This window comes from Myotis yumanensis, unplaced genomic scaffold (assembly GCF_028538775.1).
Source record: "Myotis yumanensis isolate MYYU_CA2020_CCGP unplaced genomic scaffold, mMyoYum1.0.hap1 SCAF_1, whole genome shotgun sequence".
NCBI classification, from domain to species: domain Eukaryota; kingdom Metazoa; phylum Chordata; class Mammalia; order Chiroptera; family Vespertilionidae; genus Myotis; species Myotis yumanensis.
The window spans coordinates 61,007,420-61,034,553 of NW_027223752.1; the positions used below are offsets into that span (position 1 = coordinate 61,007,420).

The following is a 27,134-nucleotide window of genomic DNA, read 5'->3' on the forward strand; positions in this document are numbered from 1 at the left end:
TCGCCGTGGTCAGGGACTTTGTAAAATGTATTCCATATACCCTTAAGGTATAGAAGGTTGATATAAAGCCAATCCTGAGTTTGTTATCATATTAGGATCTTTTTATAGAACAAAATGAGCCACATCCTTGACAATCTATGTTACAGCTGACTTTATTATATTCACATACATTTAGGAATGATGGTATGTGCCTTTATGCCTAATTTAATATTTTCAGATTTATTCCCTCCCCCCATTATTTTCTACTTAGCTAGGTTTGATACCTCTAGGATGCCCTGCCACTGGTCAGAACTCCCATCAGAGATACATTTTCTGGAGTAAGATGCAGTAACTGTGAAATGGCTTTATTAGAAAGAGGGCACCAGGTCGATCTCCATACACTTATGTGAGCAAGACAATGAACTTCATGTGTAACTGAAGATAAATGACAAATCTTACAAAAGACCCAGTGGTCAAATTCCTTGATAAGTGGAATTTGATTATAGCCGTCTATCAGCTGATTTGTTGAAATCTGATTTTACAAACTTGACTTCTAAATTTGGTAGATGAGGCCATTTTTTTAGCCTATTCTGTTTTAGAGAGAACCATTTTGATATATAACTGTCCTCTTAATCATCGCCTAATATTGTGGTGAATTCAGTTAGGAAATGCCGGCCTCATGGAGAAAAAGGCCTAATTCTATAATGTATCCACTCACATGTTCTTGCTGTTATGTTACATAAGTGCAAATTACATTTATTCATTCCTATCACATGTTAGGAATTGTTTATATATATATATTTTTACACAATCCTATCATATATAGAATACTTAATTGGAAATCTTTTATTTTTTTGTGTGAAACAAATTGTTTAAAATTTATTGGTTTGCAATGTATGTGATTTTAGGGAGTTAGGAGAATTTTACGTTCCTGTAGCAATGCAATTTCTATAATGTGCTACTCAGGAGAAGCAACATGGGTTACAGTAAGTCAATTACTATCACAAATGTATTTGTGTATAATTTTAAGTTAATAAAATTATAAAATGTTTTTGTACAATGTGATAAAATATTAATCCATTAGGGAATTGTTTTTTTTTTTTAATTTGGTTTGTCTTATGTGTTCACATGGCACACATAAGACATGTTTTTAAAAAAATATATTTTTATTGATTTCAGAGAGGAAGGGAGAGGGAGAGAGAGATAGAAACATCAGTGATGAGAGTGAATCTTTGATAGGCTGCCTCCTGCACGCCCTCTACTGGGGATTGAGCCCACAACCTGGGCATGTGCCATGACCAGGAATTGAACAGTGACCTCCTGGTTCATAGGTTGACACTCAATTGTTGAACCACACCTGGATGGGCTGGGAATTGTTTTTGAATCTTAATTTACTCCAGATCATTTGTAGATGAATTCATCAAGTGGCTATGATTTTTTAAACCATTTCCATACCTGTTGGGATATTAGCAATTGCTTTTTCCACATTAGTGAGCCTACTTGTTAAGTCGTGAGATGGAATTTGTCGGGGTAGGGCTTTTCAATATGTAATTGAAAACTATTCATTAATTAATAGTAGGCTGTGATAATGTTATTGATTGTGAAAAAATGTTTAGATAGAAGTTTAGTGATCATTTGCCCTCTTTAAAAACAATACAAAAATAGCTGTAGGTGCCCTATGAATATTGACAACCCCAATGCATTTACAGTACAGCTGTACTTTAGCAACATACTGGTTTTCAACAGTTTCTGAATCTTCCTCCTTTCCTTTCCTCTTTATGTGCAGAAACTGGTGAAGGTTTTGTGCTGGTCTCTTGATACATCTCACTCCAAACTCTCTTGGAGATTGCATTCTTTCCTTAGGATGTAATCCTCACCCATCTGCTAAAATGCTTAAGCCTTTGCCCCTGATCTCTACCTAGAACTCTGCATATTAACATTGCTTGTCTGTTTGGGTGTCTTCAAACTTGGCCTTTACAACAGTAGAAACATCTCTTCCCTTCTTTCTTAGGGGCCTGTAGGTAGCTAGAAAGCTGCAGAAGCCAAGTGAAGTTGGTTTTATCAGAAAGAGGTATTTGTATCAGAAAGAGCCGTGTTGCAGAGACCTCAGGGGCAGGAGTCCTTAGGAAAGAATAAAAAACAGAACTAGAAGTTGAAAATCCCTCTCTCTCTCTCTGTCTGTCTGTCTCTCTCTTTCTCTCTCTCTCTCTCTCTCTGTCCCTCCCTTCCTCCTGCCTCTCTCCTGCCTCTCTTCCTTTTTCTTTTCTCCATCCTTCCCTCTCTCTCACTCCCCATTTCTGCTCCTGTCTCTGCATTTTCTTATTCTTTTCTCTGCTCCTCAGTCCGCAGGTCAAGAAATGGCTACTCCTCACCAAGCTAACATGTCACATTCAGAGGCTGACTTGCTGTTTCCAATTCCAAATCCTTGGGTCCTCAGAACCCACCTGGCAGCAGACCTGAGAGTTGGGATTGGCATGGGCATGTGAATTCTGCCTTTCCCTGTGTGCCTCCCCCCCGCCCCCACTGGGCTCTAGGGTGCAAGTTTATAAAGGGTGCGATTTGGTGGGAACACCTGTCACACTGAGACCTTGGTAGGCTCTGATGCTTCATTGGCTGCCTCTTTCCACAGCTACAGGGAAAGGGTACAATTTAATTTATTCATTCTGAGAACATGTATTAAGCCCTGCTTTATATCAAGCTCATAGACTACATACTTATCAAAAAGAATTTAGCATCTAGTAGGGAGGCAGCTCTGAATTTAAGCAAGCAAATAAAAATATGCCAATTACAAATGTGTTAAGTTCTTCAGAGTAAAGAAACTGAGGTAGAAAACAATGCAAGATAGGAGAAGGATTTATTTTTAAAAGGTGAAAGAGGTGAATGGGTTAAGAAAACAAAGCAAAACTCATAGACACAGACAACAGTATGGTGATTGCCAGAGGGGAAAGGGTGGAGGGAGGCAGAAGAGGGTACACCGGAAATGGATGGTGATGAAGGAGACTTGACTTGGAGTGGTGAACTCACCATACAATATACAGATGATGCATTCTAGAATTGTACACCAGAATCCTCTATAGTTTTATTAACAAATATCACCCCAATAAGTTTAATGTTTAAAAAAGAATGAGATGGAGTTGGCAGTAGAGGATATATTTTCAGGGAACTTTTAAAGAAAAAAGATGTAGCTTGTGAGCAAGGGGAGGATGACATGGGAGGAAGTAGGGGCAAGAATATGATTTGTAGGTCACGGATTTTTGGATTTCATCCCAAGTGTAGCCACAGTACACACTCATTAGCCAGGATGCTGATGTCATATGATCCATTAAGAAGTATTTATCTAGCCTTTAATTTATGCCAAACTTCAGTCTGGTTCCCTGAGGAGATTTAAAAAATAAGTCAAATATATAATTCTACGCAGATTTTTATTGAGAAGGTTCGAGTCTCAGGTAGGAGGCAGGGTCCCCCCCCCCCCCCAACTGGGCCTGGGTATCAGGCATCTCAAAGTCACAGAGCCACAGAGCCAAGGACGTTTGTTAAACTGCTCACAGGGGCTGAGTAAGAAGCTGCCCTGTGTCAGAGGGCTGCTGTATAGCGCAGCACTCATGGTGTGTCAAACCTCAGGAACCTTTTCAAATATCTGCTCAATTTCATCCTCATAGTAACCCTATGAGATAAGAATTCTTATCCCCACTGCCCAGATGAGGAAAGTGAGGCGCAGAAATAGGAACTGGCTGACCCGAGGCCACAGGACAGTAAGGGTCAAACCAGGTTGGAGTGCAGGGCGGGCTGGTGTCGAGTCTGCTCTTACCCACCACACAGTGATGTCTTGGCTGTCAGCCTTGACAGGCGGGCAGGACATCTGCTTGGTACAGGCTGACAAAGGGGGTCGTAGAGAACGTGCTGACTTAAAAAATTGTGATTAAGTATTCTCTGGACTGTGTTGAGTTGGTGGTAAAATCAGGATATACAAGGGGGACTATTGTCCATAGGGGCCTGCAAACCAGGATCTTGGCTGCTTATTATGATTCTGTGTCTGACTTTGGAGGAATAGGCGATGTTGGATCAGTGAAAGCTGCTTCCGATGCTTGCTAGTACCCTCCTTCCTTCACTTTCTGTTAGAAAGCGATTGTTCTAAACTTCCTTTTCTTCTAGATTTATAACATCCTCTAATGTACTACTATACAGTTTAGGACAAAACAGATTATATCAAAACTCATATTAATAAAATAATAGAAAATGCAAGATATTTACTGGAATACATTTCAGACAATGAAGAGTTTACTTGGGATAGATTTTGTGGTATTTTTTTTTTTTTTTTTGTACATTTACTTTGAGGGAGGAAATGCAATTGTCACTTTCAATAATATTTAACTCAAATATGTCTCTGCATCTTTGCTTACCATGATCAGATCGATCCAAATGGAGAGTGTGAGTTAACTCATCTTCTTGACATAGCACAGTACAAAAGGGAAAGAGGATCTAATTATCATTGCATGCACTTTGGAAAGCAAAGGGTCTCCTTAAAATGGAAGTTGAACTATGCAGTTTTGTTACCCTTCACTTTCTGTTATTTATTTAATATCAGGAACAGTGGCTATCCTGTCTCTTTGGACTAGAGTTGCAAAGGCACTCCTGGGACCTTCTTGGGGTCATGCCCTCCCTCCTAGGTTACTGTTTTTACTATTTACTCTCTATTTAACTGTATCTCTGAAGTTATGTAATTCCATAATTTTAGGGATATGTTTAATGGGACGTTCTGCATCAAAAGTGATTTATTATGGTATATTAATCAGGGTCTAATCAGGAAAGAGGAATGACGCAGTATTTTGAGCAGAGACATTTTAACATAAATAATTATTAATAGTCACAAAGAATACCAGGGACTGGTTAATAAGAACTAAAGATATAGGAATAAAAGATTAAGGAGCAACCACCATCCCTAGATCTAAGGTACGCTTCCCGAGGCACAGGTTCCCCCAGCACTAAGATCCTGACCTTATAAGAGAGCGCATAGCTGTGGTCAGGATGGTAAAGAAGCCGCTGTGATGTGGGGTGGTATGGTGTTGCCAGAAATGTCTTTCTGGAGGCCCTCTGTTACAAAACCATCCCGAGTGTCCCCGAGGAAGCTGCTGCCTGCCATGCCCTGCAGGAGGCAGGTGCCGGGGACCCCCCCACGCTGCTGCAGTAGAGCATGGGACTAAGAAGAAACAGTCCTTTCTTCTACAGGTCTTTCTAGCATCTTTTATCCACACAGGTTAACATTGCAACAGCTGTTAAAAAATATTTAAAGAGACCATATTTATTTCCAGAGCAGGAAATGAAGGGTGGATTTGGAACTAAAAAACAATCCTATCTAATAATAGAGAAACATGGTAATTAGCCATACCTCCGCTACCCTTCCCATTGGCTAATAAGGGCGATATGCAAATTAACTGCCAACCAAGATGGCGGCCGGCAGCCAGGCAGCTTGAAGTGAACAGGAGGCTTGCTTGCTTCAGTGACGGAGGAAGCCAAAGTTTCCCCGCCTGCCTTGCCAGCCTCTGAGCTTGCAGTATAAGAAACATTGTTATAAATATAGAAGCTAAACAAAACTGCAGAAACCTGCTTTCAGCCAGCCGGGCTTCAGCCAGCAGGACCGCAACATTGTTTCAATTATAGAACAAACGCAGATCCCTGCTTTCAGCCAGCTGGGATCTCAGAGCTGGAGTGAGCAGGACTGCAACAGTGTTACAATTATAGAACCCAAACAAACCAGATACATGCTTTCAGCAGCCGAGGCCTCAGAGCTGGAGCCAAGCCTCAGAGCTAAAGCTGGCCCAGAATAAAAAATAAAAAAAAGAAAAAAAGGACAGGTTGGGAGCTTCAGTCAGCCGCCAGCCTAAAAACGGCCCTCAGCCCCTCACCCAGACTGGCCAGGCACCCTAGTGGAGACCCCCATGCTGAAGGGGGTGTGACCAGCTGCAAACAGCCATCATCCCCTCATCCAGGCTGGCCAGGCACCCCAGTGGGGACCCCCACCCTGATCCAGAACACTCTTCAGGGCAAACCAGCCAGCCCCCACCCATGCACCAGGCCTCCATCCTATATAGTAAAAGGGTAATATGCCTCCCAGCACTGGAATCAGTGGAGCAGCAAGGCCTCCCAGCACCGGGAACAGCGGAGCCACGAGGCCTCCCGGCACCGGGATCAGCGTGACAGGGGGCAGCGACCAAACCCCCTGATCACCCTGTGGCTCTGTGTGTGACAGGGGGCAGGGCCACAACCTCCCTATCCGTCGTGCTCTGTTCGTGACAGGGGAAGGCACCCCAACACCCTGATCAGCCCTGCTCTGTGCGTGATACAGGGGAGCTCCCCAAACCCCTGATAGCCCTGCGGCTCTCTGTGTGACAGGGTGCGGCGCCCCAATCCCCTGATCAGCCCTGCTCTGTGTGTGACAGGGTGCGGCGCCCCAACCCCTCCCCCCCCACGGGCCCTGCTCTGTGTGTGACAGGGTAGAGCCATAACCTCCCCATTGGCCCTGCCCTGAGTGTGACAGTGGCGGCGCCCCAACCCCCTGATCTGCCCTACTCTGTGGGTGATAGAGGGTGGCGCCCCAACCCCCCTCCACGGGCCCTACTCTGTGCGTGACCGGGGGAAGCTCCCCAACCCCTTGATGGGCCCTGCTCTGTGTGTGACAGGAGGAAGCTCCTCAACCCCCTGATTGGCCCTACTCTATGTGTGACAGGGTACAGAGCCCCAATCCCCCTGATGGGCCCTGCTCTGTGCGTGACAGGAGGTGGCACCGCAACCTCCCTATCGACCCTGGACCCTGCCTTGAGTGTGACAGGGGGTGGGGCCCCAATCCCCCAATCAGCCCTACCCTGAGCGTGACTAGGGGTGGCATCGCAACCTCCCGATCCGCCCTGCTCTGTGCATGACAGGGGGCGGCACCCCAACTCCCCAATCAGCCCTGCTCTGAGCCCGACCAGGGGCTGCACCTAGGGATTGGGCCTGCCCTCTGCCACCCGGGAGCAGGCCTAAGCCAGCAGGTCATTATCTCCGGAGGAGTCCCAGACTGGGAGAGGGCACAGGCTGGGCTGAGGGACCGCCCCCCCCCCCCCCGAGTGCACAAATTTTTGTGCACTGGGCCTCTAGTTAAATAATAAAAGCCTAATATGCAAATAGACCAAATGGCGGAACGACCAGTGGAACAACTGGTTGCTATGCTGCACACTGACCACCAGGGGTTAGATGCTCAATGCAGGAACTGCCCCCAGCCCACAGGCCCCAGGACAGCCAAGGCAGGTGCCAGTGGGGGCCACCCTGATCATGCCGCCAGACGCCCCACAGAGGGAGATGATCAGTGGTGGCAGCAGGGTGATCGGGGGATGGGGCCAGCCGGTGAGTGGGCCGGCGATGCCCCCCGCCACGATTGCCCCACTGGTCACCTCCCACAGAGGGAGGCAACTGACAGCAGCCAGCGAGCAGGTGATGCCAGGCCAGCCAAGGCGGGTGCCAGTGGGAGCCCCACTGATCGCCCTGCCGGTTGCCCCACAGATCAGCCCCGATTGCCGGCCAGGCCTAGGGACCCTACCCGTGCATGAATGTCGTGCACCAGGCTTCTAGTCTATAATAACAAAAGTGTAATATGCAAATTGACCGAATGGCTGAACAGCAGAACAACCTTCCGGACGAAGCTGGGGCTGCGAGGGCTGAGGCAGCCGTGGCTGTGAAGGCCTACCTTGCACGAATTTCATGCATCGGGCCTCTAGTAAATTAATAACTGGCACACGTGGGAATCCCTACCTATTCACTGTCAGGGTTTGACCAAGGGCTTTCAAGCTGTTGGCCTGAAATTATTAGAAAATCAACTTATTTTTAATATGTAACTTATATATTTGATAACTTTTAAATAAATTGACTCACTCTAAGCACTCCTTAAGTCACATTTCTGTCACAACCAGTACTTTGAAACAAAATAATTTAATTATTTTTCTAGTATTTTATAATAAAACAAGATGGAAACTATTGTTCACAAAGCCACGTGTCCAATATTGTGTTAGAATAAATATTAGTTTGTAGTGAAAATAGCTTTTGACTTACTTTAAATATAGCAAATCAGTTTTTAAATGCTTTCGAACTACAATTAGATTTTTTTAATGCTCACATGAAGGTATGTTTTTATTGATTTTCTAGAGAGGATGAGAAAAACATTGTTCAGCTGCCTCTGTACGCACCCCAATGGGGCTCAAACCCATAACCTAGGTACATGCCCTGACCGGAACCTGCAACTTTTGTGTGTGTGTGTATGTGTATGTGTGTGTATATGTGTGTGTGTGTGTGTGTGTGTGTGTGTGTGTGTGTGTGTGTGTGTATGGAATGATGCTTCAACCAATTGAGCCACTGGGCCAGGGCTGAACTACCATTAGATTTTGAATAAGGGCCAGGGGGAGCAGAATTAATCATTCTTATTTACTATATGTTGCCAGCATCTGGCAGCGAGTGAGTGGCACATAGTAGATGCTCAGCTGGTTATCTATAAATGGAAATGGATTACTACTGCCCAAGTTTGTAGGCAAACTATTTTTGCGACTAAAAATATAAGAAATACAAGAAATAGTTGTGTTTGTGTAAGACTTGTGTATAGAATAATATATAAGATTATAGAAAATTATATAAGGCATATTTCCTATCTATTATAGTATAATGAATTATTTCCCAAGAACTCTTAAAATCTTTTAAAAAATATGATAGTTTGAAAAACCACAGAAAACCTATGAGAAGAAAATATCCATGGTGACGCCATTATTCAAAGAGTTATTTCTCATAAAGACAGTGAATTTTACCAGATGCTGCAGTTACAAGTTCATTTTCAGGGAATAGTGATAACTATTAGCTTTAGTTGGTGAAGCTCTTCTTTTTGTCATCCTTGAGAGAGGATTTTCCTGATGTTGCTGCCAAATTCATCTGTTGAAGACATATCAATCTTGATGGAAAAGGAAACCTTAGAGAAAGAGCATGCTGATTATGTTTTATGTTAACGATGGTGATATATGACTGTAGGAAAATGAAACAAATATCATTGCTAAGAGACTAGGGACCACATTTTTGCCCAGTATTTTAGCATAATAATTGTTACTGATTCAGAATCCAGAGCACCGACTAATGGTAGTTTAGTTGCTGTAAAGGAAGACATAGAAGACAGGAGGAGAAATGAGGATTGGGTAGTCATAATCTTCAAATCTATCTATCTGTCTAAAGACAGTGGTATAGAATAATTGTTTCTATTGTCTGATGGCAATTACTTCAAGTTGGTATTTTCTTAACACCATCAGTAAGAATGATCTTTTTCCTTCTTAGCAAATAGTACAACTACTTCGTTCTTATTGATAGGAAAAGAATAATATGAAATAAAATCTGTATTTAGATTGTATGGCAAGTGAATTTTCTTTATTTTGTAGTTATATAGTTTGTATATTTAATAAGGTATGAATGATGCATCTGAACTCATAACTGATATAATACAATGATCATAATTAGTTCGTATATATTGAGATTTCACTGAGCATATGGCACTGTCTTTCATAAAAATACTCTATAAATTGTTTTCTGATACTTTTGCTCTGTTTTATATTTGTTCCTTTTAACTTTAAATTGAACTTGCCAACGCCTTGAAATTTTGAAACTGCAAGAATGGCAGAGAAAAGGGCGAAGGAATTTTTTCCTCTTCTAATAACATAAGAAATAAAGGTCAAATGTTATAACAGCTACAATACCAGCGATACCAACAACAACACCCTAGAGTGGCCTGCATTCCTGAAGCTGTGGGAACACTTGGGTGAGGGAGGTAGTAATAAACATGTGAGTTCTTACTTGCCTTGTTCACTTGAACTATATCACCAACACATATCTTTTAAGCTTAGGAACCCAAGCAAAGCACTGTGGATTCTCTGTTGTTTGCGAGTTGGTACACTAACTAAAATATTCTATAGTTTTTTTGTCATTGATCACTTACTTATTCTATAATAAGTAAGAGCTTTTACTGTTAAAGACTATTGAATGTCATGTTGATTTCAGTGGATGAAAAAGCACAAAGAGGAAGATAAGCTTTTCAAATCCATAATTTCAGCCTTTGTAAGACGATGATTTGAATAATTTAGAGAAAGCTTAAAGAACTGTGATTTTCTGTTCAAAGTATTTTTTTGTTTGCATTCTTTTGGGACAAATATTTTTCATACGTTTTTATCTCTAATCTTGTTTTCCAGGCACTTTGGAAAGACATGAGACAGGAGAAAGAGCAAGAATTATTCTTAATTGTTGTGATGATTCACAGTTTCTAAAGCCTGAGTCAGTGCTTTCAGTTGCCTCAGAGACACAGAAGCACAAAAGTGTAGAGCAGAGACCCTCCAGCTCCTACCAGTTTGGGCCAATACCTTGCCCTGGTCTGCAGGTGGAGTCTTCATGTAAGGTAAGTTCAAATTAAGCTGCTGCTTAACAGGACATCATCAACCCTGACTAAGAACTAATATGCCTTCATAAATATGTGGTGAGTAAATATCAGTACAAAAACAAGAACTCATATGATCTGCATCTACCAGACTTATCACCAAGTGATCTTGGGTTAATCGGGATATCTTTTTGAATGATTATTTCTCTTGATGTAGCATTCTTTTTGATAAAATAGGTTGTAGCTTGTAAAAATTGAGCCAATTTTATATTAACTCTTGATCTCTAGGTGGATAGTTTCCATTGATAAGAGGAAAGAAACCTACGTTCTGTGGTCTAGGGTTTTTTGTTTGTTTGTTTTTTTAGGTGAGAGTATTTTACCTCTTTTGATAATGCTAATGACAAATAAACCAAAAATGTATCAGAAAAACTGGATCATTGTGGGGACAATTATTTAGATACACTCAGCATCACTAGGATCACCAGCTTTTTAGGTTTCCAATGTCTAGTTTAATGCCCAGAAGGTAAACTGGTTACTATTCCTTTCAGTTTCTTAAAGGACCTCAGAGCTACCCTTTAGCTGGTGATAATAGTATATATAGATTTTATTTTCTTTAGATAATTTTTGAAGAGTACACATAGTCTTGGGGAAAGGTTTTAAAGAGAACAACAACTACAATAAAGCATTTTTAAAAATGAGTCCAATTTGAAATGCTGGAGGAGTTGAGTTTGTGCAGCTACCCAAAGAAAAGTCTTCGGGGAAGGAGAGGGCCAAGGTCTCAAAGGCTGATTAAAGAAACACAATATATTAGTGATGGGGGAACAGATTTTTCTCAGATTCTGCTGAGGATAAAACAAGATAGAAACTGTTTAAATTGCAGTGGGAGGAAATTAGCTTCAAAGTAAGAAATAAACAGTCTTACTAAAATCATCTCTACAAGGCAGAAATCTTGATAGTTTCATTATATTTTAAAGAAAGAAGGCCTGTTTTGTCTGTTGGCTTGTTGATTTTAAATTCTTTATCTGCATTCCTTGACTGTAAAATAAGTAAAAGTAGCCCTAACCGGTTTGGCTCAGTGGATAGAGCATCAGCCTGCGGACTCAAGGGTTCCAGGTTCGATTCCGGTTAAGGGCATGTACCTTGGTTGTGGGCACATCCCCAGTAGGGAGTGTGCAGGAGGCAGCTGATCGATGTTTCTTTCTCATCGATGTTTCTAACTCTCTATCCCTTTCCCTTACTCTCTGTAAAAAAATCAATAAAATATATTTTTAAAAAATGAATAAAAGGAGAAACTGGATTATTTTAACTGCTACAATGTAGACCCATTGTACTGTCCTGGAAATGTTTGTTTAAAAAACTGATTTTCTAGAGAATGGGTGCCCAAAGACTGCCCCTGTTGCTTATTTAGAGCTTCACTGTTTAATATGGTAGCTGTTAACCACACATGGCTGTTGAGCACCTAAAATTTGCCCAGCACCACATGTTAAAATAAGATTTGGATATTCACCTACACTATAGCACCCTTCCTAGTGATAGAATAGAGAAATACACAATACAATGGTGAAGAAATATACGAGGCAATTTGCTTTTTGAACACATGTGAAGTGATACAAATTTTTGACAGAGGATATCCATTTCTCAGAAGGATGTATTTTACATATTTTACATATATATTTTAACTATCATGGAGTTAAATAAAATTTTTTGTAATAATACTATGTTTTTACAGCTGCTTAATGAAGAATGTTCCTCTTCTCACTGTGCGGTATGGGTTTAAATATATTTTTGGTACAAAGTTGCCTCAATGTTGAGGAACACTCTGAAAAGCCTATCACAGCTTTGTTTCCGAACTAATTTAGGAGGTCTCAGCGTCACCAGGAAGAGTAGGGAACGCACCATTCAGTGACTCCAGCTGTCCTCTTGCACACAGAAGCAACCTTGAATTTCCTCACAGGACTTCAAAGCCTGGCTTGTAGCGAAACATTCGTTGGACGTAAATCAGAGGCACAAAAGGAGAATGCTCGTATTTCATGGTGCGTGGCCGGCTGCAGCCCTGCATTGTGCAGCACGTGCCGGTGGGGAGTGCCAGCACCAGAAGGGCACTGTTCTGACTCGTGTGACAAATGCAGTTAACACCAGATCCATATTAATGTTGTCAAGTTCCCCTGATGTATTTAAACAGATTTTAATTATTTTCATCATCCAAAGGGCTGCAATATATAGCCTAATAGTGCTTCGAAGAAAGCTCACTTAATGTGGGAATGTAAAAACCTCTCATAAAAATGAAACTTTTATATTGGCCTCAGTCATTGACATAGGTTATTCATCAAGTCAGCAATTTGTGTGGCAAAGTGCCATTTGAATAGTGTATTGTTAGGATACTTATGGTCCACTTGACAAGGGCTCTTGCTGTAAATAGTGCAATTTGACTCCAGCTGTTAAAGAGTGGCTTTGACAGCAGCCCAATAGAAAGGAGATGCCTTCCTGCACCGCCGAAAATCAATATTGGGTTCTTGTTCCTAGTAACCTGTTCTTTTCTCTTCTGTACATATATAAACGACCATCCAGGGTTTAGAAGTGGAAGTTTAAATATTATTTTAAATGTAATTGACTTTGAGTTTCAGATGAAGGCTTGTGATAAAATGGTCCAAGTGCAGAGTTTTAGGATATCATTTCCACCCCCTGGCTCGTGTTTAGTCACAATTACAGTCCAGTTGAATTTGGATTCTCCAGCTTCAGTAGAAAAGAATTAGCATGAAGCATGGACTCAAAATCGTGTGCCTATTCTATACGGCCAGCGTACGTGTTCTTTTTGATTCCTTTATTAATTCACCGTCTGCGTCCCTCCCATCTTCGCTGTGTGTATACCTTTTTGTAGAGATGGCGGGGTTCTTTGTGGCTGTGCCCATGGCAACACCCACAGATGTTGACAACCAGGAATGTCCTCAGTGTTGCCCAGGATTTCCCTAAAGCAGACTCTTGCTGGTTTTGAAGAGTTTCCTAGCAGTTTACAGCAATACAAGGTTGTTATGGTACCTGACTGTCAGTAATAGACTTTGAATCTGTTAATTATAATAACTACATGCAAGGGATCTTTTTTCATTAGGTTTCTCCACTGTGTTAGCTGTTGCATTTAAGACAGAGTGCAGGAAGTGAAATTATATACTCAAGATGATAAAAAAAAATGTTTCAAGAGTTGCATTGAATAAAAAATATTCCAGGTATAAAATCCTTTTAGTTCACTGTTGATTTCCCAAGATTGCAGATATGACTTACTTAAATCATTTCTAGTTTTGACTGAATTTGATTTTAAATTTTATTGTTGTTTGCCTGAGATATCATAAATCTTTGTCTAAGGTATGTTGAGCAGGATTTGAAGGAGCTGTCCTTTTTAACATGGAAAATGCTGGTAAAATGTGAACTTTTTCAAAAGCCTTTTCCAGTGAAAGCTGTTAAAAGAGCCATCTTCCTATTAATCACCAACTCTGAATTTATTGAATTTGAGGCTGAGATTGCAACTGAAAATTCATAAAGCTGATAATAATAATAATAATAATAATAATTGTGTACAGAGACCTTTAAGGCTGATTTAAGGTCAGTGTTATTGTTTTTATAATTGCTGATAGGCAGTTGTGATTTCTACCAGAGAAAGGATTTGTTCTGCTTTGGTTTTAGCTGGTTTCAAAAAATGTTAGCTCTTCTGTTAACTCCAAAGTAAACCTTTTTACTAAATGAATGCTTATGTCATTTTTAGTACTAGATTTAAACTAGGTTTATCTCAGTTTCTCCTTCTAACCCCACAATATTCATTAATTCTTAAGAAACATGAGAATTTTAAGATTATAACTTTCTTTTTGAATTAAACATTCTGATTATAGTCATCAATTGACTTGTGGGCTGGAGATTCTAGTGTAGAAATATGAATAAAAGGCACTATAATTTTGTAGTTAGTTTCACATAGGGACAATGTTGCATAATTTATCAAGCATATCTTTAAATTTGCATTAATAATTTTATGTGGATATTTTAAAACTATGAATTCTATAATCATTTCAATCCTATATAACCTGCCCATAACCGTTTACAGACATTTCCCTCCCTCGCTTCTTCTTTTTTCCCTACTTTTTATTCTTCTTAGTTGTAAATTGTTTTTGCTTTTTAAAAACCTGTGATGTTTCTAAGTTGGTTAAGAACCAGCTATTTGTAGGACACAAAGATGAACCTATTCATCCCACTGAAAGGAGTTTGTAAAGGCTGGGATAGAAATTCACTTCAATGGACTTGAATATTCTGTTATTGAGCAACTTCATGGTTCTGATTAAAAGGTGATGTTAAATGTTACCCCTTTACAGAGACTTGGCATTTCCTTGGTAACCAAGTTGTTGTCCTGCATCAGTAAGATCTTGTGTTTATATCCTATTTTTGATGACTACCACAGTAGATGATACTGTCAGGTGTAAAAAAAATGAAGTTTGTAGAAATTCGGATGTTGAGTTACCTAAAAGAGTTAGTGGCTTATACCAGGAAAGAAAAGAAGGAAAATAAAATCTTTCTTCTTGAAAGCTGGTAATCTCACTTATTGACTGAGAGGACCATCTGGACCCATTTAAAGGAACCCCAACAGGCACTCCTTCTGTTCCAATGACTTATGTTGAAGCTGGTCCTAAGAGAGCAGCAAATGCAAAAATGTAACAGGAAGCAATTCTCAGGGAAAAAAAAGGCATTTATTCTAATGAAATATTTTCCCTATGCTGGTAAAAACAAAATGTATTAAGACATTTGCTTTATTCATTGATACTAGGAGCATGAACTTATTGAAAAAGATATCCAACTAATATTCCCATCTGTTTTTCTGAATTGCATTGAATGGTGACATCCTGGAGGCACAGTCAGTTCCCTGAATCCCCAAATGGCATTCATGATATTAAATACAATTTATGAGTAAGTGACATTATTTGTAATTTTCTACATACTATTAAGCTTATGAAAATGGCTGCCTTAACCCTAAATTAAAATATCCTGTATAAGTTTGTAGTCTAAGTATGCTTACCCATACCAGGTATAAAAAATGCTCCTAAGAGGCTGCTAGGAGCAGCTGGGGCTTCTTATGCACACGTTAAACTCCAGGCACGTCCACATGGCACTGATCATTTTAGTTGTTTTTTCTGCTTGTCTTTGTTTTTTGTCTTTGCATGTTGTCCAAGACCTGATGGTTTTTCAAAGGCCATTTGAAATGGAATACAGCCGTGCTCACCTTTCTTCCTTTCTTCCCAGCTCCCACTAGAGGTCTCTGCTCATTATACAAAACTTGGCCTCCATTTACTCTCAACATTTTTTCCTTTTTGCTCCTTGAACTAAAACATTAATCTGGGTGCATAATCAGTAGTAATGGAGGGGTACGGGGTTTGCCAGAACCTTTTTAGCTGTAACATGTTAGAATGCCAAGTCGTCAAGATACCTGTTCTCTCCTTTCCTTTCTTTCCTTTTGGAGCCCAGTCTTGCCTGAATAGTATGTATATCGGTTCCTGTCTCTGCTGTCTTAGCCCCAGTGGAGCTGAATCCACTGGTGGATGGCCCCTGCGGCCAGGCTCCGACCTGCCGGATTTCTCTCACTGCTGGGTTCCCATGTTGTCCCATCTTTATCTCCCTGCCTTATTTGCTTGAACATTCATTGCCAGCTAAGCTTGGATCTGATGCACTACCAGGTAGTTTGGGTTATTTCTGTAGTCCCAGGATTTCAGAATTCCTTGTGTTTGCTGTGATTAATTGATGAGATTTAACTTTTGCTGGATCTCTGAATTTTAGTTTCTCTGTCTGTTTACCTGGCTGAGTATACTTCTTCCTTCCACGTTGCCTCTCTAAGAACCAGAATCCTCAATCCCCATCCTCTTTGATGACTCGTGGTTCTTCTGCCTGCACCCTTCGAGGTGGTGGAAGTTTAGTGTTAATTTGCTGTGTAGCAAATTACCACAAATGTAGGTATGAGCTTAGAACAATACACATTTATTATATCACCATTTCCCAGGTTCCAGGAGTCTGGCATAGCCTGGCTGAGTTCTCTGTTCAGGGTCTCACATGGCTGATATCCAGGTGTGGGCTGGGTTGCTATGTCATCCAAGGCTTAAGGTCCTGTTCCAAGCTTATGCAGGTTAAGGGTGGAATTCAGTTCCTTGTGGTTGCCAGACTGGAGTCTTATTTATTGGTGGCTGTTGGCTAGGGGTCACACACTCCTTGCCACATAGTCCCCTTTATCTTTAAACAAACAGTGGAGAACTTCTTGTGTATAAAGTCCCCTTGTACTTTGAATCTCTACCTTCTCCCTCTGCCACCAGCTGTAAAGAACTCTCTGCTTTCAAAAACTCCATGTGATTAAGCCAGGATGACTCAATCTCTCTATTTTAAAGTCGACTGGTTTGGAACCTTAATTACATCAGCACAATCCCTTCAGCACAGTCCCTAGTGTTTGGATGACTAACTGGAAGAAGGTATATTTCACCAGGGTCTGGGGTCTTGGGGGCAACTTTATGATTGTGCCTACAGACGGGAACTGCTATTTGAGGACCATTACTCTCTTCTGATTCTGGAACATTTAACCTCTGCCTAAATGCTCTGATTAGTTGTCATGAATCAAGACTCCTGTTTGTCTTGGGGACCTCTTCCCCTGTCTGTTCCTTTGAGGAGTTGACCTGTGGTATAGCAGATCTGTCTTTCTTGACTCTGAGGCCAAACCCTGTTATGCAAAAAATCATAGTGTGGTATTGATCATGTGATTCTGTGGCAGAGTATGAAATGAATAATGGGAGTCCTGTCTCTGCCGACATGATTATCATGAGGCTTAAGTAAGAAAATAATTTCATAGTTGATAGGGCTCTCCAAATCTGAGAAGTTACCTGAATCCAGAACTTTCACAGACTTTGTGATCATATGATTGGCAGTCCAACATTTTTTATTATATTTTATTCAACTCTGCCATTTATAGTTAAAGTCAAGTTCATAGGTAGTAAAAATTTGTTTGTATTTAAGCCCTCTTAAGCATAGTTTTTATGCTTCAATATTCAATTATGCTAATGATCAGCTTAGCCAATCCTTAGAACATTTCTTTGACCTTAGGCATGAAATTTCTGGTGTTATTAAGAATGTCTGGAATTAGTAATTATAACAGAAAACTACCAGTGTTGAGGATATTTTATACAAATTTTTATGATAATCCCATTAATCATAAGTTATGCCACTGAAATATACATCTGACTTAAATGATCTACTCTTCTATCTTACTCAAAAGAGCAGTTAGGATCAGGTACAGAAAATTCAATGGGTGTCCCAAGGAGAGAGAGTGCCCAGCTAACACACAGCACCCCAGATGATGGTTTGCTTCACTAGTATTGAGGCCCAGTAATGACTTTTTTTGCCTTAAAATAGTATTCTCTGTTCATTGGTTCTAGAACTAAGCTCTTGCATTCTAAAACATTATGTTATTATTATTTATTAAAATTCATTTTTGTATCAGGAATTATAAAAAATATAAGGATTAAACCTAAGGATTTGTGCCCTTATTTTATCTATCTGCAAAAAAAATATAAAGCATTGTAAGTAATGCTTAATTCATAGGTAAATCATTAAGTACAATAGAATTAAGCAGTATAATCTACAAGATACTCAGTACTTCATTACCTATAAATGATACAGCATATCCCATAAAGCTCTTGCCTGATATCTTCTTGATAAATCATTTAATATGGTTGTTTTTAATTCTCATTCTCAGGAGATGCTGAATTTCATTCAGAGAAAACATGCAACACCATATTATAATTAAAAGTTTCCTCACTTGAGAATTAAAGCAGGTGTAGCCAGTGGTCAAAGATGGATACCTGGAGAAAAATTTCAATGGGTTTTCACTATTGTCTGGTGACATTTTGTTTGTTCCCAAATTTTGGACACCTTAACGGATAATCAAAACCTAGAAAATATCCGCTTTAATATTTCAAAATGTTCATCAAATTCAAATGCTAACTAGTATTATTACTGTGTGATTTTTATTTTATCTCCTAAACTGGAAACCGAATCTACTCTTTTCTTAGCAAGAATGCCTTCTGAGTTTTAGATGTGATTTTGATACTATCTTGGGGGTAGGGTGAATGTCCTGTAAAGGTTACACACACTCTTCAGCCACATGATTTTCCAAACTGTTGAACTCACATCACAGTTGATGAATTTGGCTTTTCAACGTCCACTAGCATGACCTGGATGAGAAGGAAAGAGGCTTGGAAATGGACATTCGATTATATGACCTGTGTTGTATTCATCCTTGGAATACAATCCAAAATTATGAAGCATACATGAAAAATATATTGAAAAATGTTAACTGTATATTTGGCACCATAGCCCAGATATTTAATTCCCAGCTACCTGGCCTCATTAAAGAAATGCATATTCCCCCTGCTGCTGGTCTCCTGCCAGACTCTTCCCTCTGATTCTTTACCGTGAAGTCTAAGCGTTGATGGCACTTCCCTATCAAGTGAGTAGCAGCCCACCTTCCGTTCTCTTTCTGGCATCCTTTTCATTTTACTTTTTTATCTTTTCCACCATTTTGCTTGGAGGCAAGTGGACAAGAAAGAGCAAACCCTCAATTCAAAGGGGCCAATGATCTGCTTTACTAGTTTATCACAATGTCTTCACCATCTAGCATATGTAGGACACAAGGCAGGCATTCAGAAATATTTGTTGAATAAACACATGGACTAAATACTACTAAAGTCTAGACATGAAAAGTAGGTGGTAAGAAAGTGGAGGATTCTTCCTTTTTTGAATTGTAAGGGGAAATGAAAAAATAAGTGCCCCTAAAATACATATTTAGTCAGTCATTTGCTTTCAGTCAAAATTGGGTTTGCATGTGACTTGATCTTACAGAGGAGCGTGACCTAGTAAAAATAGTCAATAACAGCAAAGAGGCTGTTAAAACACAAAGCTACCCCACTGATATTTAGACACCAATCCCAATCAATTCAAAAGTTTATAAGGCATATCAATAAGTAGACCAGTCCAAATCAATTCAAAAGTTTATAAGAAAAAAATATATTAAACACTGGTGATGAAATTTGGTATGTTTAGTACATTGGGGAGAAATGATTCACTATAGCTAAGATGGGCACAACAGTGAGCTGATATAGATTTATAAAGAAAGATTAAAAGAGAGTGTGGTTATATGGTTTCTTATACCAATAACCTTTATATTATTGCCCCATTCACTTGTCCTTAAATCTCAGACTCCTTTTTCTAGTAACAAAATTACCTAAAATAAGCACTCAAAAATAGCCTGAGGATTATATTGTATATCATGGGCCCTCTGCTTCCCTTAAATAATTACTTTACTAAGATCTCTCCTCAATGCAAAAACCCTGAAGCCAGCTACAATCTAATCAATGGGTTTGTAATAACTTTTAGAAATGTAAGTGTAATAAATATGAAGAGGCCTGATTTATGTTTTATTTCCCAGATGCAGAGTCTTTGGCACAATTCTGCATCCCTCCAGTGGCAAGCAGTGCTTCCTACTTTCTTAGATTATTTGAAAATTGCAGAAATCTCCCTCTCATCACAGGTTGGTGAAGAGAGGACTGATTCTGTTCTGTGATGTGTATAACAGCGAATGCTTGTATGTAACTCCTTATTGCAGGGACATAGGGTAGCATGCTGGATTAGCAGTCCCAGGAGGTATCGAGCCTCATGGGGATTCTCTTCCTTGTCTGCTTGCCTCCAGGGAGGAGGTGACTCAGTGACAGTAGACAAGCCAATGCTCCTCCTTGTGACTGTCCTGATGGCTCTGCTCTCTATGCATCTCTTTCTGCCCAATCTCATGTACAGGAAATGGTCTACTCTCCACCTGTTTAAGTCCCACCCACACTACAGCATCTGTCTGCACTGTTTAACATGCAACTGCCAATTAACTATGAATTCCATGGCTATTTTTCAAGTATTTATCTGTGTTATCTTCTCAATTAGGCCTTAAGCTCATTGGAAATAAAAAACTGCTGTGTCTGTATGTTATATTTGTAGTGAAAAATAAAATAGGTGACATGCAAACAACCAATATAACCTTATAGTAGAGTCCTTTGTTAAAATAAAACTTTCCTGAATCAAGGGGACTTAACAAAATTTCTATTAATTTAGAACAGGCCAATGGTTGGTAAACTTTCCCTGTAAAGGGCCAGTTGTAAATATTATTGGCTTTGTGGGCCATATGGTCTCTGTCACAGCTACTCAGCTCTTTATAATATCCAAATAGCCATAGATGATACATTTTTCTGTGTTAAAATAATATTTTTTTTTAAAAGGTGGTAGTCAATATTTAGCCTGTTGGCCATGGTTTTCTAAACTGCAGTAGGCAGGACTGTGATTAGATTCATTATAATTCAGTGTAACAGGCCATAAAAAGAGGACTAGAAGGTTTTCACTGGAAAAATTACATTTGTTTTTTGTTATTAACAGATAATATTGTAATGCTCCCTCTTTGCTAAATTTTATAAATGTTTTCACTCAATTTTTGAGCCCTGATTTATAAAATCTATTTGGGCTTTTTGGACATTTTTATTTCCCCCACTCCTAGTTCTTTAAGGTAGTCTTCAAACTTGATCTTTTTGAGCAATTACTGGATATGAGCAATTTATAGTTCTATGGTCCTTTGAAAGAGCCCATGTCTTCAGGCATTTCATTAACTTTAGTTTAAATTATACACTTTTTTTTCTTTTTTTACACGAGGGTTTTCTCTAGGTATTGATTTCAATTTAATACATATGTGTTAAATTGAATTGGCTAAGATATCTGGTGACTACATAGCAACATATACCCCAAATCTATATTTGGCTGGTTATTCTTTATGTAAATACACATAAGAATCACTCCAAAGAGAAAGCACTGTTTTGTTGGTGGTGGTGGTAGTGTTTTTTGTTTGTTTGATTGGTGTTTTTTTGTTCTTTGGTCTATTTTGTGGCAAACCAATTCTAAGTTATTTTTTCTTCAACCTACATCCTTTCTGACCTCTTGGCCAATTATAAGCTTATTAGTATGATGTTTGGAAAGCATCAGCGTGATGCCACTGACATGTCATAGTTGGGAAGCAAAGGTGTTAGCCGTAAGTCAAATTAGCATATCTACAGCACATGTCTTTTAATTAGTTTTCATCTCTAGGGGGTGAGTACAGAGTAATTTAGCAACCTTACTTGTTATCTTAATTGACAATTATATACAGAGAGAAGTACAAAAATTGATGAAAACAGTTGCAATTTAAGGAGAGTATATGACATAGTATCTTTTTGCCACATATAATTTAGCTGCTTAATGAAATTGCTTTTGAATTTGATATTGAGTACCTTTTTCTTAGTGTCACTGAAGCTTTTTATAGGATGAAAATCAAACCAAATTTTAATTATGATGTGTTTGTTCAACTACGGCCACCTTTCCGAAGAGGTGGGCGGGGAAGTGGTTTCAGTGTCTTCTAGTAATTTCTCTGAGAAACAAGGCACATAAGCATGAGAGATCCCATTTTCTGTGGTGGAAAGAGCATTGGGGTGGGATAGTCAATTTGTGTTCTAATTTAAACGTGGCCCTTAAGTAGTTGGGCTAATTAAATCAATGGCTGTATGAGTTTGAGCCAGTCACTAAGCCTCTCTTTGCTACTGTGATAGTGTGATATAATAAGAAGTATATATTTTGGTCTTCATCTATGGTTCCTGACACACAGCTCCTAAAACCCTTGGAATTCCCTAAGCTATAAGAGCCATAAGGGTGTCTTCTGTTATTCATATCAAGCCTTTTCAACCACATGGGAGTTTATGTTAATAAGATGATTTTTGGAATGGCCCTGAATAGCCTCTGGATGGGGGCTGGTTGCAACCAGCTGAACTAGCCACGGTCCATTGGGGGCTAGAACTTCTAGCCCTACACACTGACCTCCAGGGCAGGGAGCGGAGTTAGAGGTTGAATTAATCACCAGTGGCCAATGGTTTAATCAATCATGCCTATGTAGTGAAGCTTAATAAATACTGAAAAGGAGAGGGTTCAGAGAGCTTCCGAGTTGTTGAACACATAGAGGTCCTGGGAGGGCGATGCACCTGTGATTTCGGAGGCTCATGGGGAGGCCAAGAGAGGCCTCAACCCTGTGGCAGTGTCCAGTTCCTTCACTGAAACAGAAAGACTCAGTAAAACACAGAGGTTTGATCAAAGTGAAAGCACACACAGATAAGGGAGTGCAGGCAGACTCCAGAAGCGAGTTGCCTCACAGAGCCTGGGGCCTAGGCTTAAGTTTTGGGCTGGAGAGGAAGAACTCAGGAAAGGGCAAATTTTGGGTGGTCCTGGGTGGAGTTGAGGACGGGTAGGTGAAGCACCTTCTTCACAACAAGAGGAGGGATTTTTGTCTTCATTTGGTCCTCTTGGGAAGTGTCATGGCATTGGTGCATGTTGGGTACTGGTCTATCTGCAATGCTAATCTATATATGAAACCCAGTGGTCATAATGCTGTAACGACCAAAGACCGGTCACCAGGAGGTGCATTGATGGGTCCTGCAGTGCCAGCAGGACTTGACGCTGGGTCCCATGGTGCGCCAGGTCTGGGTCTTGTGTGATTTCGTGTGCTGGGCCTCTAGTAGTATTATAATGGCATTACACTTAGCTATAGGTCATTCTTCAGTCATGGTTCCTGGTCTGGCTGGGCAGAACTGGTTTTTGTTTGTCTCTGCAGTTTCTTATAAGACTGTTTCCTCTTGCAGGTCTCTTTCCATGTAGAGGGGAGGGAGGTGGGCCAGGTACCCTAATCTAGCTATCCTGACTCACCCCGAGAGGGCATGGAAGCACCATGCCCCTCCCATATACTTTGCCCTTTATACAAGGATACCTCAGGGATACTGCAGTTCTTTTCCAGACCAATGCAATAAAGCAATATGGTAATACAGCCAGTAACATAATTTTTTTTGGTTTCCCTATGCATATAAAATTTAAATTTACACTATACTGTAGTCTATTAACTATGCAAAAGCATTATGTCCAAAAAGAACAATGTACATACCTTAATTAAAAAATAATTTATTGCTAAAAAAAAAAAGTGCTAACCATCATCTGAACCTTCAGTGAGTCATACATAATCTCTTTGCTGGTAGATGATCTTGCCTTGATGTTGATGGCTGCTGACTGATCAGGGTGGGGTTGCTACAGGTTGGGGTGTCTCTGGCAATTTTTTTTTAAAGACAACAATGACGATTGCAACATTGATTGTTCCTTTCATGAACGATTTCTCTGTAGCATGAGATGCTGTTTGACAGCATTTTACTCAGAACTTCTTTCAAAATCGAAGTCATTCCTCTCAAATCTTCTGCTATTTGTAAACTAAATTTATGTAATATTCTAAATCCTTTGCTGTCATTTCAACAGTTTTCACAGAATCTTTACAAGGAGTAGATTTCATCTCAAAAACCACTTTCTTTGTTCATCCATAAGAAGCAACTCCTCATCTGTTAAATTTTTTTATGAGATTGCAGCAATTCAGTCCCATCTTCAGGCTTCACTCCTAACTCCAGTTCTCTTGCCATTTCTACCACATCTACAGTTACTTTTTTCACTAAAGTCTTGACCTCTTTAGTCATCCAGGAGGGTTGAATCAACTTCTTTCAATGTTGATATTTTTACCTCTTGCCATGAATTGCATATGTTCTTAATAGTATCTAGAATGGTGAGTCTGGAAAGTTTTCAAATTACTTTGCTCAGATTCATCAGAGGAATCACTATGGCAGCTTTAGTCCTACGACATGCATTTCTTAAATAATAAGAGTTGGAAGTAAAAGTGGTTCCTTGATCCATGGGCCGAAGAATGAATGTTGTATTAGCAGGCATGAAAACAACATTAATCTCTTTGTCAGTCTCCATCAGCATTCTTGGGTGACCAGGTGCACTGTCAATGGCAGTAATATTTTGAAAAAATTCTTTTCTGAGCACTAGGTCTCACAGGGGGCTTAAAATATTTAGTAAACCAATTTTTAAACAGATGTGCTATCATCCAGGTGTTGTGGTTTCATTTATAGAGCCCAGGCAGAGTAGATTTAGCAAAATTCTTAATGACCCTAGGATTTTCAGAATGGTAAATGAGCATTGGCTTTAACTTCAAGCCATCAGCTGCATTAGTCTCTAACAAGAGAGCCAGCCTGTCCTTTGAGGCTTTGAAGCCTGGGAGTCAGGCATTGACTTTTCCTCTCTAGCTATGAAAGTTCTAGATGGCTTCCTCTTCCAATATAAGGTTGTTTTGTCTACATTAAAAACCTGTTTTGCCCTGGCTATTGTGGCTAAGTGGTCAGAGCTCTGCACACTGAAGGGTCCAGGGTTGAATTCCTGGTCAAGGGCATGTATCTGGGTTGTGGGTTTTCCCCCTACCCCTAGTCAGGGTTGGGGTGCATGCAGGAAGCAACCAGTGAAACCAGTGAATGTATCTCTCTCACATCCATGTTTCTCTCTCTCTCCTCGCTACCTCCCTCCACTCCACTCTCTCTGAAAAAAGTAATGGAAAAAATATCCTCAGGTATGAATTAACAAAAACAGAACAAAACAAAACGTAGCCACCTTTGTTCATTATCTTAGCTAGATCTGGATAACTTGCTGAAGCTTCTATGCCAGCACTTGCTGCTTCACCTTGCACTTTTATATTATGGAAACAGCTTCTTTTCTTAAATTTCATGATTCAAACTTTTCTTTTTCAGTTTTCTCACCTCTCTCAGTATTCATAGAATTGAAGAGAGTAAGAGCTTTGTTCTGAGTTAGGCTTTGGCTTAAGCCTTAAGGGAATGCTGTGGCTGGATTAGTCTTCTATACAGCCCAATATAATTTATTCATATCAGCCATGAGGCTATTTTGCTTTATTATCATCTGTGTGTTCACTAGAGTGGCACTTTGAGAGGACAAAAACTTGAGTGATGATGATAGAAGAGTTAAGAAGGGTTTTCCTTTGTAATTAATCTGTCTGTTTTATCTATTCATCCATCTACTGAGATCAAGTTGCATAAAGTCTAGAATAGGATAGGCTAGCAACAAAGAATGCCTCAAAAGTAAAAACAGTCAACGTTTATTTTTTTGCTCTCTCCATGCACCTATCTGAGGCCAAAAGAGGGTCTCTGCTCTTGACCGTCACAGAGATCAAGCTAATAAAGTCAAAGCCGTGTGCTGGGAAAGATGGAGAACTAGAAACATTTGGTAAATATGCTAAGGATTACACAGGTATTAGTTTCTAAGATCCAAATATTTATAAAAGTCTATGAACTTTTGTGGGGAAGACTGTTGTGTTTTTTTTTTTCCAGATTTCTGCTTTAAAAAGTTAAGACTAGATGCTGTGATTATGAGTGACTTTAACTTTTTTTTTTGTTTATCTGTACTTTTAATATTATGTAAGTAGTATTAGCATTGTTTATTAAAGGCCAACCAATAGAGCAAAAGTTATTTTTCTATATTTAAGTATACCATTCAAATGTCCCTTGTTTGCTTTACTAATTTAAAAAAAATCTATGAGTGTATATAAATATCTTCACCCTCTTTAATAATTCAGAAATTGATGCTTGAGTTAACATTTCACGTTCTGTATTATTATGATTTCATAACAATGAAGTATATCTTTATCTTTTCAACTTTCCAGACTAAGTCACGTTATTTTTTAGTCTTTCTGTCTCCAGAAGTAATCCCACCCCTGCGCATTTTTTTTTTTTTTTTGAGATCTGGCCAGATTTATCCAGCCTTCTGATAGAGTCCTCACCATAGCTTTGCACCACTATAGAATAATTCTTTCCAAATTATCTACAGTTCTGGTGGTGCCCTACAATTTGGAAGAACTTTTGGCTTCAGTAGAATGTTAAATAAGTTTATCAGCAACGACCCTTAATTACTCCTAGATTTTTAAAAAATCTTAGCTTGGGATACTATAACAAAATACTATAGGCTTATATAAGAGAAATGTATTTCTCAGTTCTGGAGTTTGGGAAGTCCAAGATCAAGGGGCTAGCTAGCCCATGGTCGGCAAACTGCGACTTGCGAGCCACATGCGGCTCTTTGGCCCCTTGAGTGTGGCTCTTCCTAAGCCTTAGGAGTACCCTAATTAAGTTAATAACAATGTACCTACCTATATAGTTTAAGTTTAAAAAATTTGGCTCTCAAAAGAAATTTCAATCGTTGTACTGTTGATATTTGGCTCTGTTGACTAATGAGTTCGCCGACCACTGGCTAGCCGATTTGGTGTTTGGTGAGAGCCCTCTTCGTGGCTGCAGGGGATTTTTTGTAGCCTTACATGACAGGAAGAGTTATCTGGCTTTCTGTTCTCCTCTCAGAGGGACACTAATCCCATTCTTGAGGACTCCATCCTCATAACCACCTCTCAAAGTTCCCACCTCCAAATACCATCACATTGAGATCAGGGTTTTAACATGGATTTGAGGGGAACACAAACATTCAGTCCATAGCTTTTGGTTACATGAATTATTTTCCATAATTCCTATTTGGCCACACCTCCACTTGCCATTTCTTTTTCTGAATCTCTCAGAACCTTTCCCTGAAGTTGATTTCTGTCACTTAGGTATTTCATTTCATGGAAAGAAGACTGTGTTGTGTATTTGCTTTTCAGAATTACTTTTAAAACCCTGAAACTTTAAAGCTGGTGTTTGGTCTTTATCCCTTTACTAAAGGTGGGGACACACTTCTGGTTATGGTTCTTCTT

The 27,134-nt window shown here is 39.7% G+C and overlaps 1 protein-coding gene across 4 annotated transcripts in view; it reads left to right on the forward strand.

The window, feature by feature from the left end:
• Nucleotides 1-27,134, forward strand: part of WDR72 (WD repeat domain 72) — a 305,723-nt gene that overhangs the window by 68,615 nt on the left and 209,974 nt on the right. For all 4 annotated transcript variants that reach the window (XR_011472409.1, XM_070422447.1, XM_070422455.1 and 1 more), the window contains one exon: nt 10,224-10,426. Coding sequence is in view for 3 of the 4 variants with exons in the window: in XM_070422447.1 (XP_070278548.1) it covers nt 10,224-10,426 (203 nt within the window). In the remaining variant the exon portion in view is untranslated. The remainder of the gene's footprint in view (nt 1-10,223; nt 10,427-27,134) is intronic.